This window comes from Lactuca virosa, chromosome 2, assembly GCF_052849685.1.
Source record: "Lactuca virosa cultivar CGN04683 chromosome 2, Lactuca_virosa_CGN04683_v6, whole genome shotgun sequence".
Taxonomy (NCBI): Eukaryota; Viridiplantae; Streptophyta; class Magnoliopsida; order Asterales; family Asteraceae; genus Lactuca; species Lactuca virosa.
In genome coordinates, this window is record NC_136427.1 from 94,388,867 (window position 1) to 94,404,451 (window position 15,585).

The window sequence follows — 15,585 nt, forward strand, 5'->3', positions numbered from 1 at the left end:
CCGTCGGCTAATTTTGAATTTAATTTTAATATTATTATTTTTAACAGACCGGGACAGGAAAATCCGTTAAAAATTCATAACTTCTTCATCCGATGTCCGTTTTTGTCTGTGTTTTTACCGTTGTACTACTATTGACGAGACCTTCGATTCTCGTTTAGGTTGTGTCGGCTAAAAATCACTTGATCTAAAATTCGAGTTTTTAGCTGTCTACTGCTAAGCTGAAACTTAGAAAAATCATAACTTCCTCATACGAAGTCAAATTTGGGCGTTCTTTTTATGAAAATTCTCGGTTTAACAAATACTACGACTTTCATTTAGATCACCAAGGCTAAAAAGTAGTTTATCAAAAACTCACTTTTTACATCATTCAGTGTCGTGCCGGTTTTGTCGCGGAACTTCGACATGTCATAACTTCTTCGTTATAACTCGAATTTCGGTATTCTTTATATATTCGGAATCCTTATTTCAACCACTACAACTTTCTTCATAGACATAGGCTTTATCTAAAATTTATTTTCGACGCTTTATTTTACCCTTAATTCATTAAATTATAATAATTAAGCACAAAACACATATTAATCAAATATTACATCTTATTATTTCAAAACAAGTTACAAAGGTTGACCTAGACTATTACATCATCATTAGTGACTAACCTAGAAACACGGGCGTTACATGATCTAAGCTCTCTTACCTGTTCCTTGTTTGGTTGTGGTTCTAGAGTAGGATCACCTGTCCGGGTGACTATCTCACCTCTGAGTAATTACGACCATGCATTCTTTGGATTGTTGATATTTAGTATGCTACTATGCTGTAGTGATCTGTTAGATCTGTGTTCTGGTATTGAGTATGCTGCTATGCTGTAGTAATCTGATGGATCTGAGTTCTGGTATTGAGTATGCTGATATGCTGTAGTTAGATATTTCTCCCGGTATTGAGTATGTTGCTTTGTGGTAATAACCTGTAGAATGGTATGTTATATTTGGTTGTTGGTTATCATCTATGGAGTGCCCTTAGGGACTGTCGGTGGTCATGTAGGATAGCCTGAGAAATCTTAGTCTGTGACAACCGTCAATTTTTGGTCAAGTCAAAGTCAAACAAAGTCAACGAGTCAAACCAGTCAACTCAACTTGTGTTTGTATGTTAGAGCTTACTCTATGTTTACTAATGTACAACTCTCTATCTTAATACAAAGTATCACTCGGAAGTTTCTGATGTTCAGAAAATCTAAATCCTAAATAGGGTGGGTAACGTAACAACTCGATAAAACTCTATTACGCATCCTTCGGGGATGTATAACACTCAAAACATGGCATATTGGAGTTTACAGACCTTGCACTACGGGACAAAACACTAACAAAGGCTACATACAAAGTCTCTCTAAATCTCTCTCACTCTATCTCTCTCTCTCCCAAATCTCTCTCAAAATCTCTTTCAACTTTATCATAAACACTCGTGCCACCCCGACCCTTCAATTGGTTGAAAACCACTCGAGACAGGTTGTTAGTATGAAAAATAACACTTTAGATGGGAAACCCTCTCAAGAAACGAAACTTCTCAGATGCGAAACCTCTTGATGCGAAACCTCTCAGATGCGAAACCTCTCGGATGCGAAACCTCTCGACGTGAAACCTCTCGGATGCGAAACCTCTCGCTGCGAACCTTCTCGCTGCGAACCTTCTCAACAGCGAACCTTCTCATCAGCGAACCCTCTCGCTTCTCAAGTCCGGTTTTTGACCAGTTTCGCATTTCGAGTCCGTTGTTGATGATTTTGATGTGGGATTTTGTCACACCCCAAAACCGGAACGGCGGAAACGTTCTGGGGTGGAGGACGTCATGCGTAGTATCACAACAATTGTATCATAAAAATCATAGTAAACACAACCAAACATTGAATACATGTATGAAAAAGGTTTACATATGTTTAAGTCTTGTTCGAATACATCATAACTGTAAGTAAATACAAAGACATGACTTTATTGCTCCGACTTCTCAGACTCCAGGAGTACCTGTCTACAGATTTCATGAGAATACAAGTAGTTTTGAAAGAGTATCAGCATAAAGCTGGTGAGTTCATAAGCGTTATTTGTATATTGAAAACCGATTGTTAACTATGAAATTGTTTGCATGACTCCAAGAAAATCCAACATTTTCGTTAGTAAAAGTGAGAGAATTTTAGTAAAATGTTGTATGATTGGACTACCACTAGATGTATTGTAGGATGAACATTGTAAGAAAACCGTTGTATGAAAGATTCTGTTTGGAAACCCTGGTTACTACTAGTACGTATAGTAGTATTAGTTTTCCTTGAGAAACCTTGTATTTATCCGTGCTTGTACTAACAAGTATTGTTTGTATGTTATTATTATGTAAGTAAATTGATGTCATCTACATTGCGAGTGTCATGACCATACTTCGACTTGATATGGCGCGAATCGGGCACCAGTATCTTTTATGACTTTGTCACCCGTAGACCTGCCGGTCCTACTGTAGCTAGTAGCAAGGTGCGTGATAGTCGGTACCGTATAGATTGATACACAACAGGCACGCTCTCCCTACAAGAGACTAACAAATTTACAAGTAATAATGCTGAAAACCCCTTTTTGTAAATGACTGAAAAGTTTATAAGATATGAATTTGTAAACTGTAGTATGAATTCCCAAACTATACCTATTATAGTTTGTGTGTACGTATATGTATAACCTTGTATGAATTCCCAACTATACCTAATATAGTTTGTGTGTTCGTATTTGCAAAACCTTGTATGAATTCCCAAACTATACCTATTATAGTTTGTATGTTTGTAAGTGTAAATCATGTACTGTTCTCAAAACTATGTGGTTAAGTTTGTACGTTGAAAACGTCCCTTATGCTCAGCATAATACAGAAGGGATAAAATATCTAAAGTATTTCGTAAAACTGTAGAAACTGTGTATTTGTACTGATTTCGTCCGTTTTAAGTTTACTAAAATCCATTTGTGTAACTTTCATAAAATTAGTTTTGTTTGGCTTGTATCCCCCCTGAAAACATTAAAAACTCGGAAAATGTAGGGGTATGAACTCACCTTGAGCGAGTGGTTTGTATGAAGGATCGATATGAGATGTTGAGTGTCAAGTGGAGCCTCGAACACAATTTGATCCTAATTAATATGTAATGACACATATAGGAGTCAAATGAAGGTATTTCACTACTAGATATGATAGAGAACCACTCTAGGGACTTGGAACCACTTGCACTAAGTGTTAGAACTTTGTAGGGTTGAGTAAAGGAGGTGTATGGCCACCTTAAAGGTGTGTGCGGCCATGGGTGTGTGGCTGTACACTCATGATGGAAGGTGCCTTTGAGGTGTTTTCAAGGTTCATACTTGCATCCATGAAGTGTTCTAGGTCCTTACTTAGTTGTAGTGCAAGTTAGGGGTCATAGAAGTGGGTTTGTGGTCCTAAGGTGCGTGTGTGGTCGCATAAAGGAGTGTGTTGCCGCACAAGGGAGTGTGCTGCCGCACAAAGAAGTGTGTTGCCGCACAAAGGTGTGTGTGGCCGTACACAGGGGTGTGCAGTCGTACACCCTTCCTGTTTGTGTCCAAAATGCCAACTTTAAGGTGCAGCAAGGCTAGGGTCATGTCCAACTCAAAGATAAAGGTCAAACTCTCACTTTGGAGGGTCCTTTAGGAGTGTACGGCCCACCTTAAGAAGGTGTACGGCCGTACTCTCTTCAAGACATGAAGAACATGACGAATCTTATAGTATCAAGGCTTAGATAGAGTGGTCTTTCAAGGATATCAAGTTAGAGGATGAATTACTCACGTTCTTGAAGCTTTGGAGGGTTCACGGTTGAAGACACTTGAGAGAATTGTGTAGTGTGCGGCCAAGGAGTGAAAGGAATGAAGGGAAAGGGGTCTACCCTTTATATAGGAGTGGGTGTGTGGCCATGAGGGGTGTGTACGGCCGTACACCCATGTATGCGGCCGCACACTCCTCCAAAAGGGGTGTATGGCCTGGTTTTGCTACTATACGACTTGTTGACTCATTCCTAACCTCAACCTTGACTGTACCCCAGCTTAGATAACTTAAATGAACCCTTAAACCGTGCTAGAAGTTAACAAAACAAGTTTAACATTGATTGAATCGACTAGATGTACAAGGAAAAGTTTCGGGTTGTCACATCATCCCCCCGTTAGAGGGAATTTCGTCCCGAAATTTAAGAGTAGAGTACAGATCATGAACTTGGAAATAGATGAGGGTACTTCTGCTTCATTGAATCCTCGCGCTCCCAAGTGAATTCGGGTCCCCGCTTGGCATTCCAGCGGACCTTCACTATCGGGATGCGACTCTGCTTCGTACGTTTGACTTCCCGGTCCATGATTTCGACAGGTTCTTCCACAAAGTGTAGACCCTCGTCTAGTGCGATCTCGTCGAGAGGAATCACAAGTGTCTCGTCGGACACCCACTTCTTTAGGTTTGACACGTGGAAGACGGGATGGACGTTGCTGAGTTCTCGTGGTAACTAGAGTTTGTATGCTACGGGACCGATCCTAGCAAGGATCTTGAATGGTCCAATGTACCTTGGGTTTAGCTTTCCACGTTTTCTGAAACGTATCATGCCTTTCCAGGGTGAGACCTTCAGAAGGACACGGTCACCAATCTGGAATTCCAAGGGTTTTCGTCTCTTATCGGCGTAGCTCTTTTGTCTATCTCATGAGCCTTTCAGTCGTTCTCGGATTTGTACGATCTTTTCAGTTGTCTCTCGGATGATCTCAGGACCAGTGAGAGTGTTGTCGGGGACTTGACCCTTGGCTAGCTGCGTGTCACCCACTTCAGCCCAGCACAGAGGGGATCTGCACTTACGGCCATAGAGGGGGCTTCAAATGACACATCCTTGATGCTGGTATGGTAGCTGTTATTGTAGGAAAATTCGACCAAGGGAAGATGAGTGTCCCACGACGTACCGAAGTCGATGACACAGGCCCTCAACATATCCTCCAATGTCTGGATCGTTCTCTCACTCTGTCCATCTGTCTGCGGATGATAAGGCGTGCTCATATCCAACTTAGTTCCAAGAGCCTTCTACAGTGATTGCCAAAATCTCGAGGTAAACTTGCTATCTCGATTGGAGATAATGGATACAGGTACCCCATGAAGGCGAACTATTTCTTGAAGGTATATTCGGGTGAGTCTCTCCATCTTGAAGCTTTCCTTGATTGGCAGGAAGTGGGCGGATTTAGTCAATCGTTCGACAATTACCCAGATGGCGTCGTGCCCACTCGGAGATCTGGGTAACTTGGTGATAAAATCCATGGTGATCATTTCCCACTTCCACTCAAGTATTTCTGGCTGCTGAAGCAAACCTGAGGGCTTTTGATATTCTACTTTCACCTTGGCACAAGTCAAGCACTTGCCCACGAAGGTAGCAATTTCTGCTTTCATGTTCGGCCACCAATAGAGTTGTTTGAGATCCAGATACATTTTATCTGAACCTGGGTGAACAGAGTATCTTATCTTGTGAGCTTCGTTCATGACAACTTCTCTGTAACCACCATACTTCGGAGTCCAGATACGGTCCATGAAATAGTAAACTCCGTTTCCCTTGACCTCTAAGTTCTTTTCCATTCCTCGCAAGGCTTCATCCGACATGTTCTCCGGTTTTAAGGCTTCCAGCTGAGCCTCTCGGATTTGTGTGGATAATCAGTAATGGATGGTCATAGTCAATGCCTTCACTCTACGACCTGAATGCTCCTTGTGGCTGAGGGCATCTGCTACCACATTGGCCTTGCCGGGATGGTAGCGTATTTCGCACTCGTAATCACTGAGTAGCTCTACCCATCGCCGTTGTCTCATGTTTAACTCTTTCTGATCAAAGATATGTTGTAGGCTTTTATGGTCGGTGAATACAGTGCACTTGGTTCCATAGAGATAATGTCTCCAGATCTTTAACGCGAAGACCACTGCTCCCAACTCTAGATCGTGAGTTGTGTATTGACTTCGTGTGTTTTCAACTGCCTCGAGGCATAGGCGATAACCTTTCCCCGCTGCATGAGCACACAACCTAGGCCCTGATTGGATGCATCACAGTAGACAACAAAGTCTTCCGTCCCTTCGGGCAGGGACAAGATAGGTGCGCTGCATAGGGCCTGCTTCAATGTTTCAAACGCAGTGTCTTGCTTTTCTCCCCAACTAAAGATTACACCTTTGTGTGTCAGGGTGGTTAAAGGCTTAGCAATTCTGGAAAAGTTTTGGATGAACCTGCGATAATAGCCAGCGAGACCCAAAAATTGGCGGATTTCTGTGGGTGTCTTTGGTGCTGACCAATTCTCAATCGCTTTGATTTTGGAAGGGTCCACGTGTATGCCTTCCTCGCTAACCACGTGACCTAGGAAAGTTACCTTCCTGATCCAAAACTCACACTTTGAGACTTTTGCATATAGTTTCTCCGCTCTTAGTGTTTCTAGCACTAGTCTCAAGTGTTGTTTATGATCATCTTCGCTCCGCGAATAGACAAGTATGTCATCAATGAACACGATCACGAAATTGTCTAGGAAAGGGCGGCACACCCGATTCATCAGATCCATGAATATTTCCGGTGCGAGACCAAAGGGCATTACTACAAACTCGTAGTGTCCATAGCGAGTTCGGAATGCTGTCTTGGGCACATCATTCTTATGAACCCGCAACTGATGATACCCTGATCTTAGATCTATCTTCGAAAAGTAACTGGCCCCCTGAAGTTAATCGAAGAGGTCTTCGATTCTGGGTAGGGGATAACGGTTCTTGATGGTCAGCTTGTTCAGTTCTCGGTAGTCAATGCACATCCGGAAGGATCCGTCTTTCTTTTTCACGAATAAGATCGGAGCTCCCCAAGGTGAGGAACTCAGCCTTATGAATCCCTTGCTGATCAGCTCATTGAGCTGGCTAGATAATTCTTGCATTTCTGCTGGTGCTAAACGATATGGGGATTTAGCTACAGGAGTAGCTCCGGGGATTAAGTCGATACGAAACTCGACTTGACGCTCGGGAGGAATTCCTGGAAGGTCTTCTGGGAAGACATCAGGATAGTTGCAGACTTCGGGGATGCTCTCGAGGTCTTTAACTTTTTGCATTTCATCAACCACATGAGCTAGGAATGCATGGCATTCCTTCCACAGATACTTCTAAGCCTTGATGCATGAAATGATACAAAGGTTCGAACTGAGTTTATCTTCGTAAACCATGAGGGCTTCACTAGAGGGAAGATTGAGACGGATAGCTTTCTCGTAGCAAAGGATATCAGCACGATTGGGGCTCAACCAATCCATGCCGATTATAACATCAAAGCTTTTTATGGAGACTGGCATAAGATCGATGGGAAAATAATGATTGTCTAGGGTAAGAGTACAGCCTATGAATATGTCATTAGTGCTCTCTTTCTTTCCGTTGGCCATCTCGACGGTGAATGTTTCGGTTAAAGGTTGGGATTTACATTTGATTAGATGTTTGAATGCATGACTAACAAAACTTCTCTCCGCACCAGAATCGAAAAGAATGCATGCATAAGAGTTGTCAAGGAGGAACGTACCCGTAACAACGGTAGGATCAGCGACTGCTTCCTCCTGGCCCATAGCTAGCACCCTCCCTGTGTTTCCAGCTATTGTTGCCTTGGGGAAATTCCTTTTGAAGTGCCCAACCTCTCCGCAGCCATAGCAAGCTTGACCAGCGCCCGCTGCCGGAGCCTGTTTGGTTGGTTGGGCTGGTGTCTTGCAGAATCGAGCTGTATGTCCCTTCTTTCCACAGCTGTTGCAGTTCAGATCCCGGCAGGGTCCATGATGATGAAAGTTACACTTGTTGCACAGAGGTAGTTTCCCAGCATAGACACCAGTAGGAGCTTGGGTGGTTGGAGCAGCAGTTGAAGTAGCAGCAGGAGTGGTAGCAGCGTGGACTGCCACTATTTGCTGTTTCTTAGAGAGCTCCTGCGAAGACTGGCCCTTCCATTTGTTGTTGAACTTCTTCTTCTTCCCACCACTCTCCTTTTGTGGCTCGGGAACGGCTGCCACCTCATCAAGATCGACTCCATGATCGATCAGAGTCTGCACCATATCCTTGGCGCTTTTAAATGTAGTCGGTCTAGCAGCCAAGACATTTCCTTTGGTTGGGGCCGTCGGTCCCCAGATGTACCTCTCAATTTTATTGCTTTCCGGGGTAACCATTCCCGGACAGAGGAGAGCCAGATCACAAAATCTAGCGGTGTAGGTAGCGATGTCGGAACCCTTCATCTTCAAGTTCCAGAGTTCGTGTTCCAACTTTTGCACCTCGCCACTCGGGCAGTATTCTGCAAGCATAAGTTCCTTCAGTCTTTCCCAACCCATGGAATTAGCCACTGTCAGAGTCAGGGATTTGACTTGACCATTCCACCAGGTCAAAGCTCTGTCGGTGAAAGTGCGGGCGGCAAACTTCACCTTGTTTGCTTCGGAACAGGCGCAAATTTCAAAGATGGATTCGATCTTCTCGAACCATCGAGTCAGAGCGATAACACCTCCATTTCCGTCGAAGGACTTGGGTTTTGCGGTCATGAAGTCCTTGTAGGAACACTCCTTTTCATATCCCTGACTTTCGTCTTGTCTTTGAGGTTCGGTTCCACCTCCAGCCCCACCAGAGTTCACTTGTGTCATTGCTGCAGTCATGGCGACTGTAACTGATGCCTGGAACATGACAGGGTCGAACTGAGGGGGTGGTGGTGGTGGAGTGTTGTTGTTCCTTCTGATGGGTCTTCATCGGGGAGGCATCTTGTTCTAGAAACAACCAGGAAGAAGATGATGGTAAGTCCTCAAGATATATGAAACAAGATATATATCATCCTGATAATAAAAGTGTTCTACCAAGCGATAAGCACAGAAAGGTTACTAATGCAAGTAAGTTATCGCTTAAGAAGAAAGAGGTAGCAACACTTGAAATGAATCTATGTACTGAATTTGGCTCTAGCTAAAATACTCCTATAGTATTTTATGTTGGATGTTTTTGTTCTTGGTAAGTTTTAGGCTTGCTGTAACACCACAGTCACTCCCAAGCACATGTTGGTCATGTCTCGAATGAATATAGTTGATCAGGTTATATTGACCCTAGACATGATTACATAACTGCCCAGGTTTAACCGCAGTGTCCCAACATCCAAATACTTTTGTTTCGTTCTATCTATGACTCTGGTTCTGTTATGTATGCATACTCGTATACTTTTTACAAAATACTTTATATTTTGAAAATATACTTTTAGTTTTCAGAGCGCTTCAGCCCCTTAGTGTTTATAGTTGTATATCATGTAAGCTTCGATATACTTAGTTCACTATAAACAAGAGCTCTGATACCAATCTGTCACACCCCAAAACCGGAACGACGGAAACGTTATGGGGTGGAGGACGTCATGCGTAGTATCACAACAATTGTATCATAGCAATCATAGTAAACACAACCAAACATTGAACACATGTATGAAAAAGGTTTACATATGTTTAAGTCTTGTTCGAATACATCATAACTGTAAGTAAATACAAAGACATGACTTTATTGCTCCGACTTCTCAGACTCCAGGAGTACCTGTCTACTGATTTCATGAGAATACAAGTAGTTTTGAAAGAGTATCAGCATAAAGCTGGTGAGTTCATAAGCGTTATTTGTATATTGAAAACCGATTGTTAACTCTGAAATTGTTTGCATGACTCCAATAAAATCCAACATTTTCTTTAGTAAAAGTGAGAGAATTTTAGTAAAATGTTGTATGATTGGACTACCACTAGATGTATTGTAGGATGAACATTGTAAGAAAACCGTTGTATGAAATATTCTGTTTGGAAACCCTGGTTACTACCAGTACGTATAGTAGTATTAGTTTTCCTTGAGAAACCTTGTATTTATCAGTGCTTGTACTAACAAGTATTGTTTGTATGTTATTATTACATAAGTAAATTGATGTCATCTACATTGCGAGTGTCATGACCATACTTCGACTTGATATGGCGCGAATCGGGCACCAGTATCTTTTATGACTTTGTCACCCGTAGACCTACCGGTCCTAATGTAGCTAGCAACAAGGTGAGGGATAGTCAGTCCCGTATAGATCTATACACAACAGTCACGCTCTCCCTACAAGAGATTCTGATCGCAAGTACTAGTCCTACACTCTGTTTCGGTGGTGAGTATTACCAAAGACGTGTCTCCAACTTAGACTAACAAATTTACAAGTAATAATGATGAAAACCCCTTTTTGTAAATGACTGAAAAGTTTATAAGATATGAGTTTGTAAACTGTAGTATGAATTCCCAAACTATACCTATTATAGTTTGTGTGTACGTATATGTATAACCTTGTATTAATTCCCAACTATACCTAATATAGTTTGTGTGTTCGTATTTGCAAAACCTTGTATGAATTCCCAAACTATACCTATTATAGTTTGTATGTTTGTAAGTGTAAATCATGTACTGTTCTCAAAACTATGTGGTTAAGTTCGTACGTTGAAAACGTCCCTTATGCTCAACATAATACAGAAGGGATAAAATATCTAAAGTATTTCGTAAAACTGTAGAAACTGTGTATTTGTACTGATTTCGTCCGTTTTAAGTTTACTAAAACCCATTTGTGTAACTTTCATAAAATTAGTTTTGTTTGGCTTGTATCCCCTCTGAAAACATTAAAAACTCGGAAAATGTAGGGGTATGAACTCACCTTGAGCGAGTGGTTTGTATGAAGGATCGGTATGAGATGTTGAGTGTCAAGTGGAGCCTCGAACACAATTTGATCCTAATTAATATGTAATGACACATATAGGAGTCAAATGAAGGTATTTCACTACTAGATACGATAGAGAACCACTCTAGGGACTTGGAACCACTTGCACTAAGTGTTAGAACTTTGTAGGGTTGAGTAAGGGAGGTGTATGGCCACCTTAAAGGTGTGTGCGGCCATGGGTGTGCGGCCCAAGGGGTGTGCTGCCCTACACTCATGATGGAAGGTGCCTTTGAGGTGTTTTCAAGGTTCATACTTGCATCCATGAAGTGTTCTAGGTCCTTACTTAGTTGTAGTGCAAGTTAGGGGTCATAGCAGTGGGTTTGTGGTCCTAAGGTGCGTGTGTGGTCGCACAAAGGAGTGTGCTGCAGCACAAGGGAGTGTGCTACCGCACAAAGGTGTGTGTGGCCGTACACAAGGGTGTGCGGTCGTACACCATTCCTGTTTGTGTCCAAAATGCCAACTTTAAGGTGCAGCAAGGCTAGGGTCATGTCCAACTCAAAGATAAAGGTCAAACTCTCACTTTGGAGGGTCCTTTAGGAGTGTACGACCCACCTTAAGAAGGTGTACGACCGTACTCTCTTCAAGACATGAAGAACATGATGAATCTTATAGTATCAAGGCTTAGATAGAGTGGTCTTTCAAGGATATCAAGTTAGAGGATGAATTACTCACGTTCTTGAAGCTTTGGAGGGTTCACGGTTGAAGACGCTTGAGAGAATGGTGTAGTGTGCGGCCAAGGAGTGAAAGGAACGAAGGGAAAGGGGTCTACCCTTTATATAGGAGTGGGTGTGTGGCCATGAGGGGTGTGTACGGCCGTACACCCATGTGTGCGGCCGCACACTCCTCCAAAAGGGGTGTATGGCCTGGTTTTGCTACTATACGACTTGTTGACTCATTCCTAACCTCAACCTTGACTGTACCCCAGCTTAGATCACTTAAATGAACCCTTAAATCATGCTAGAAGTTAACAAAACAAGTTTAACATTGATTGAATCGACTAGATGTACAAGGAAAAGTTTCGGGTTGTCACAGATTTTCACCCAATTCATATTTTTGACATATTAGACCCTCTAAACTCATATATTATCCACATCTTGAAGATTTATTAAATATAAATCTTATTTTTGTTTAGGATAATATCAAGAGGACATAAAGACACTCTTTGACTTTTTCCATAAAGTTATGACAAAAGCCACCTTTACATCTACTTTATGTTACTATTCACACTCTACATAGTCAAATCATTGTCCTTTTCATCACTTCTCCCAACAACCATCCAATCTACCTTTATCAAATCTTTATAAACAAATCCAATAGATTCTTTCCTTCTCCTCCAAGATTACCAACTCTTCCCTCCAAAAGCAAACTTTCTCTCTCTCTCTCTCTCTCTAGAACACGACTTCTCCAAGAAGTTCTTGAGGTTTCCTCCTATTGATTGGTAAGTATATTCTCTAAACTTATACACAATCTTCACATCTTCATACAAATCGTAAATCATTTACACAAATATCTACATATTTGTTCTTAGGATCATCAAATCTTCAAGCATCTTTCAAGTGTTCTTGACTTGAAACTCCCCATCTTTAACCTTCCACCACAAGAAATCAAAAAAGTTGAGTTTATACCCCTACATTTTAATGTTTTCTTCAAGTTTTAGGGGGGATACAAGTTATAACACCAAAAACATAATCTAAACTTAAACATCAGCTTTTAACAGAAAAGTTATGGTCTGTTCACAGACTGTTTTGACCACCTCAAACTTAATGTTTTTCAAAACTGTTTATATACAAGTAGTTCAGGTTTATACCTTTCTAAGGACTACTCTCACACATTCATACGATTTTTCTACAATTTATGGCAATTTTTACAAAATTGCCTATCATTTCAGAAATGATTTCGGACCAGTCTGTGAATATGAACATTTTCACACTGGCTAGAGACCACTAAAAATTATAATAAAAATTATGAACAAAGTTGACTCATTTTTATAAACTCTCAGAGTTTACGGATTCAGATTTCTACTTTCGATAACGTTTCTATAAATTTTCCAAAAAGGAGGAATATAAAAGTTAAAACTAGAAAAATGGTTTACAAGTTCATTAACACTTTGTAACATGTTGAGCAAAGTGTGTAACAATATAAAGATACATGTTGATTATATTACATGCTATTTTACTTTCATAAAAAGGTAATAACCACACACATAAGGATTTTTCATCACAACAAAGCATTTGTAATAAACTATAATAGGTATAGTTTATGGGTCTTTCATACTACGGACTTACATACTATTTCAGTTAGTCGGGAAACAATACAAACACAATCATATAAACCATAATAGGTATGGTTTAAGAGACATACATTACGATATCACGGTGAAAAGGGTAATACATACAATTTATCATTACAAAATGGTTTTTCATTATTCTACACATAACCGTCAATATAGCTTTGTGAGACACGTCTTCAAGTACTTATCTAAGTGCCAACAAAAGTCCTGACTTTATAACCAAAGTCTCCTGGAGGGAGAACGTGAGTTTGTGTATAGATCTATATTGGGACTGACAATCCCGCACCTAAGCTGCATGCAACAGCTAGACCAGAAGGTTTGGGGTGACAAATGTCATAACAATTCTGATGCCTGAAGAACGTCGTATCAGGTCATCCGTCATATTAGTATGGTTATAATAACTCACAATTTGGTATTAACAATACGATTAGTGCATGAATACATAAATAAACTTCACATAGTTTTATTTAATAATAAAACTACAACACAAGACTTTAGTGAGTACAAGGTCAGAAAATGAACATTCAGATAATTATTTTTGACAAAATATTATTCTTGAAAAGTTTCATCTTAGAACATTTATGTGCAATGTAGTTACTATTGGAACGAGTTGCTATCCATGGAAGCATATCACTATTTTAGTTACATGCCGTATTTACTACAATACATTTTACTATTATGTGTTTGTAAACGGGGGAATTGCAGAGGATAGCAACATACTTTACTGAAAATCGACACCTTCCAACCCACGCAACGCGGGGGAACGCTTCTAGTTTTAATTAAAGACTACATTGATATGCAGCCTCCTAAAACAAATTGACCAAAAATAGATAATCCTCTCTAATAAATGAAGGTTTTTTTTGCTACTTGTCAAACTCTCATTCAATTTGCCAAATGTCATTTTGTGGTTATTTTGAATTTTTTTTTCCACATGTCATTTTATGAGTTTTTCAATTTTATTAAATTTCACATAATATTTTAATGTAATAATTGTAATAAATGTAGTAATAAATGGATATCAATTTCATTAATGAACTTACATTTTAATTTCAAAATTTCCAAAATTAAAACTCATTAGTTTCTTTTATTTATTTAAATTATTTGTTTAAATTTAAAAGATAAAAAACATTTATATTATAATAATTCATTATTTTTTTTTATTTTCTTATAAATTCAAAGTTCTCAAATATATTGATCTTTATATTTAACTTTTTTTTAAAATTAACCCATGTAATAAATGGATCTCACAACTAGTATATTTAAATAAGTAAATAACCATTTAAATACAATGTTCATTTATTGTACTTTCTCTTTGTAATCTTACAAAATATTTACATAATATATTCAATTAATTGCAAATGTTATATTCTTATGTTTCCAATATCTCAAAGTTCTCAAACCGTTACAAATTGTATACAATATATAATCAAATGAACATTCACAAGACATATTATAAAATCATGGCAAAACTAACCTTCTCATTGTGCTCTCTTGGTTTCTTCTTCTGCTTCATCATGTGCTCCAGCTACGTACATGTAAGATATCTTGAAAAGCTCTATCGTTTGTACATTTATAGATTCCAAACATTACATCAAATTGTTGATCTTAGTGGAAGTTTAATTGTTATGATAATTTGATAGGGAAAAACATGGTGTGTGGCTCTACCCCAAGCTCCAGAACCAAAGTTGCAAGAAGTTCTTGACTACCTTTGTGGAAAAATCGACTGTGGGGAAATCCAACCAGGAGCTTCATGCTTTGATCCTGATACTGTGCTAAAACATGCGTCCTATGCTATTGATATGAACTTTCGAATTAATGGCGAATGTGATGGAAGTTATGCTATTTTTTCTGCGACAGATCCTTGTAAGTTGCTTTGTCATCATATTTTTTTTACGTACATCAAACAATATGATAAATATAAGACTTGTGATTGAACATGTATTTTCATATTTGATTGAAACTAATATTGTTTTTTTATTGCAGCTTACGGGGCATGTGTCTATCCATGAAAGGTAAAAGGCATTGAATACATAGTGGTCAATAAATGAAATGTTGAAATGAAGAATATGTTTTTATTTTGAGTAGAAAGAATGTATTAAGATAATTTAATCAATGAAAGTGAAATTTTCCTTCGGTTTCAATTTGATGTTTGACTCATCATGTTGTCTTTAATTTGAGAACTAGATGAGGAACCCCACTTTGCAGGGTATGGATTTGTTAATAGTATAGAAAATAAGGGATTATTGATCAATCGTTTTGGATGTTCATTATATTAAAAATGTTTATATTGTCGATGCTTGCTATATGCAATATATTATCCATCTATTCTACCAGGTATTTTTTAGGTTTAACCAAAACACCCTTTACTCAAAAAATCACATAACAACTCCTGATGTTAAAGATCCAATTACAGTCCATACTATTTATGATCCGAGTGTGAAATTTAACAATATACAGATTGAATGTCTCCTAATTATGCATCTGACTAAAATATCCATGTATCATATGATTAGAATAACGTCTGTAATCAACCTCCAGATGCTCA

The 15,585-nt window shown here is 39.4% G+C and overlaps 1 protein-coding gene across 1 annotated transcript; it reads left to right on the plus strand.

Moving 5' to 3' along the window:
- Window positions 1–14,498: 14,498 nt before the first annotated feature.
- Window positions 14,499–15,256, plus strand: LOC145159300 (major pollen allergen Ole e 10-like). Its single transcript, XM_079078242.1, has 3 exons — window positions 14,499–14,575; window positions 14,681–14,903; window positions 15,024–15,256. Exons 1-3 carry the CDS (start codon window positions 14,501–14,503, stop codon window positions 15,047–15,049), a joined length of 324 nt encoding a protein of 107 aa, XP_078934368.1. The 5' UTR covers window positions 14,499–14,500; the 3' UTR covers window positions 15,050–15,256.
- Window positions 15,257–15,585: the final 329 nt, after the last annotated feature.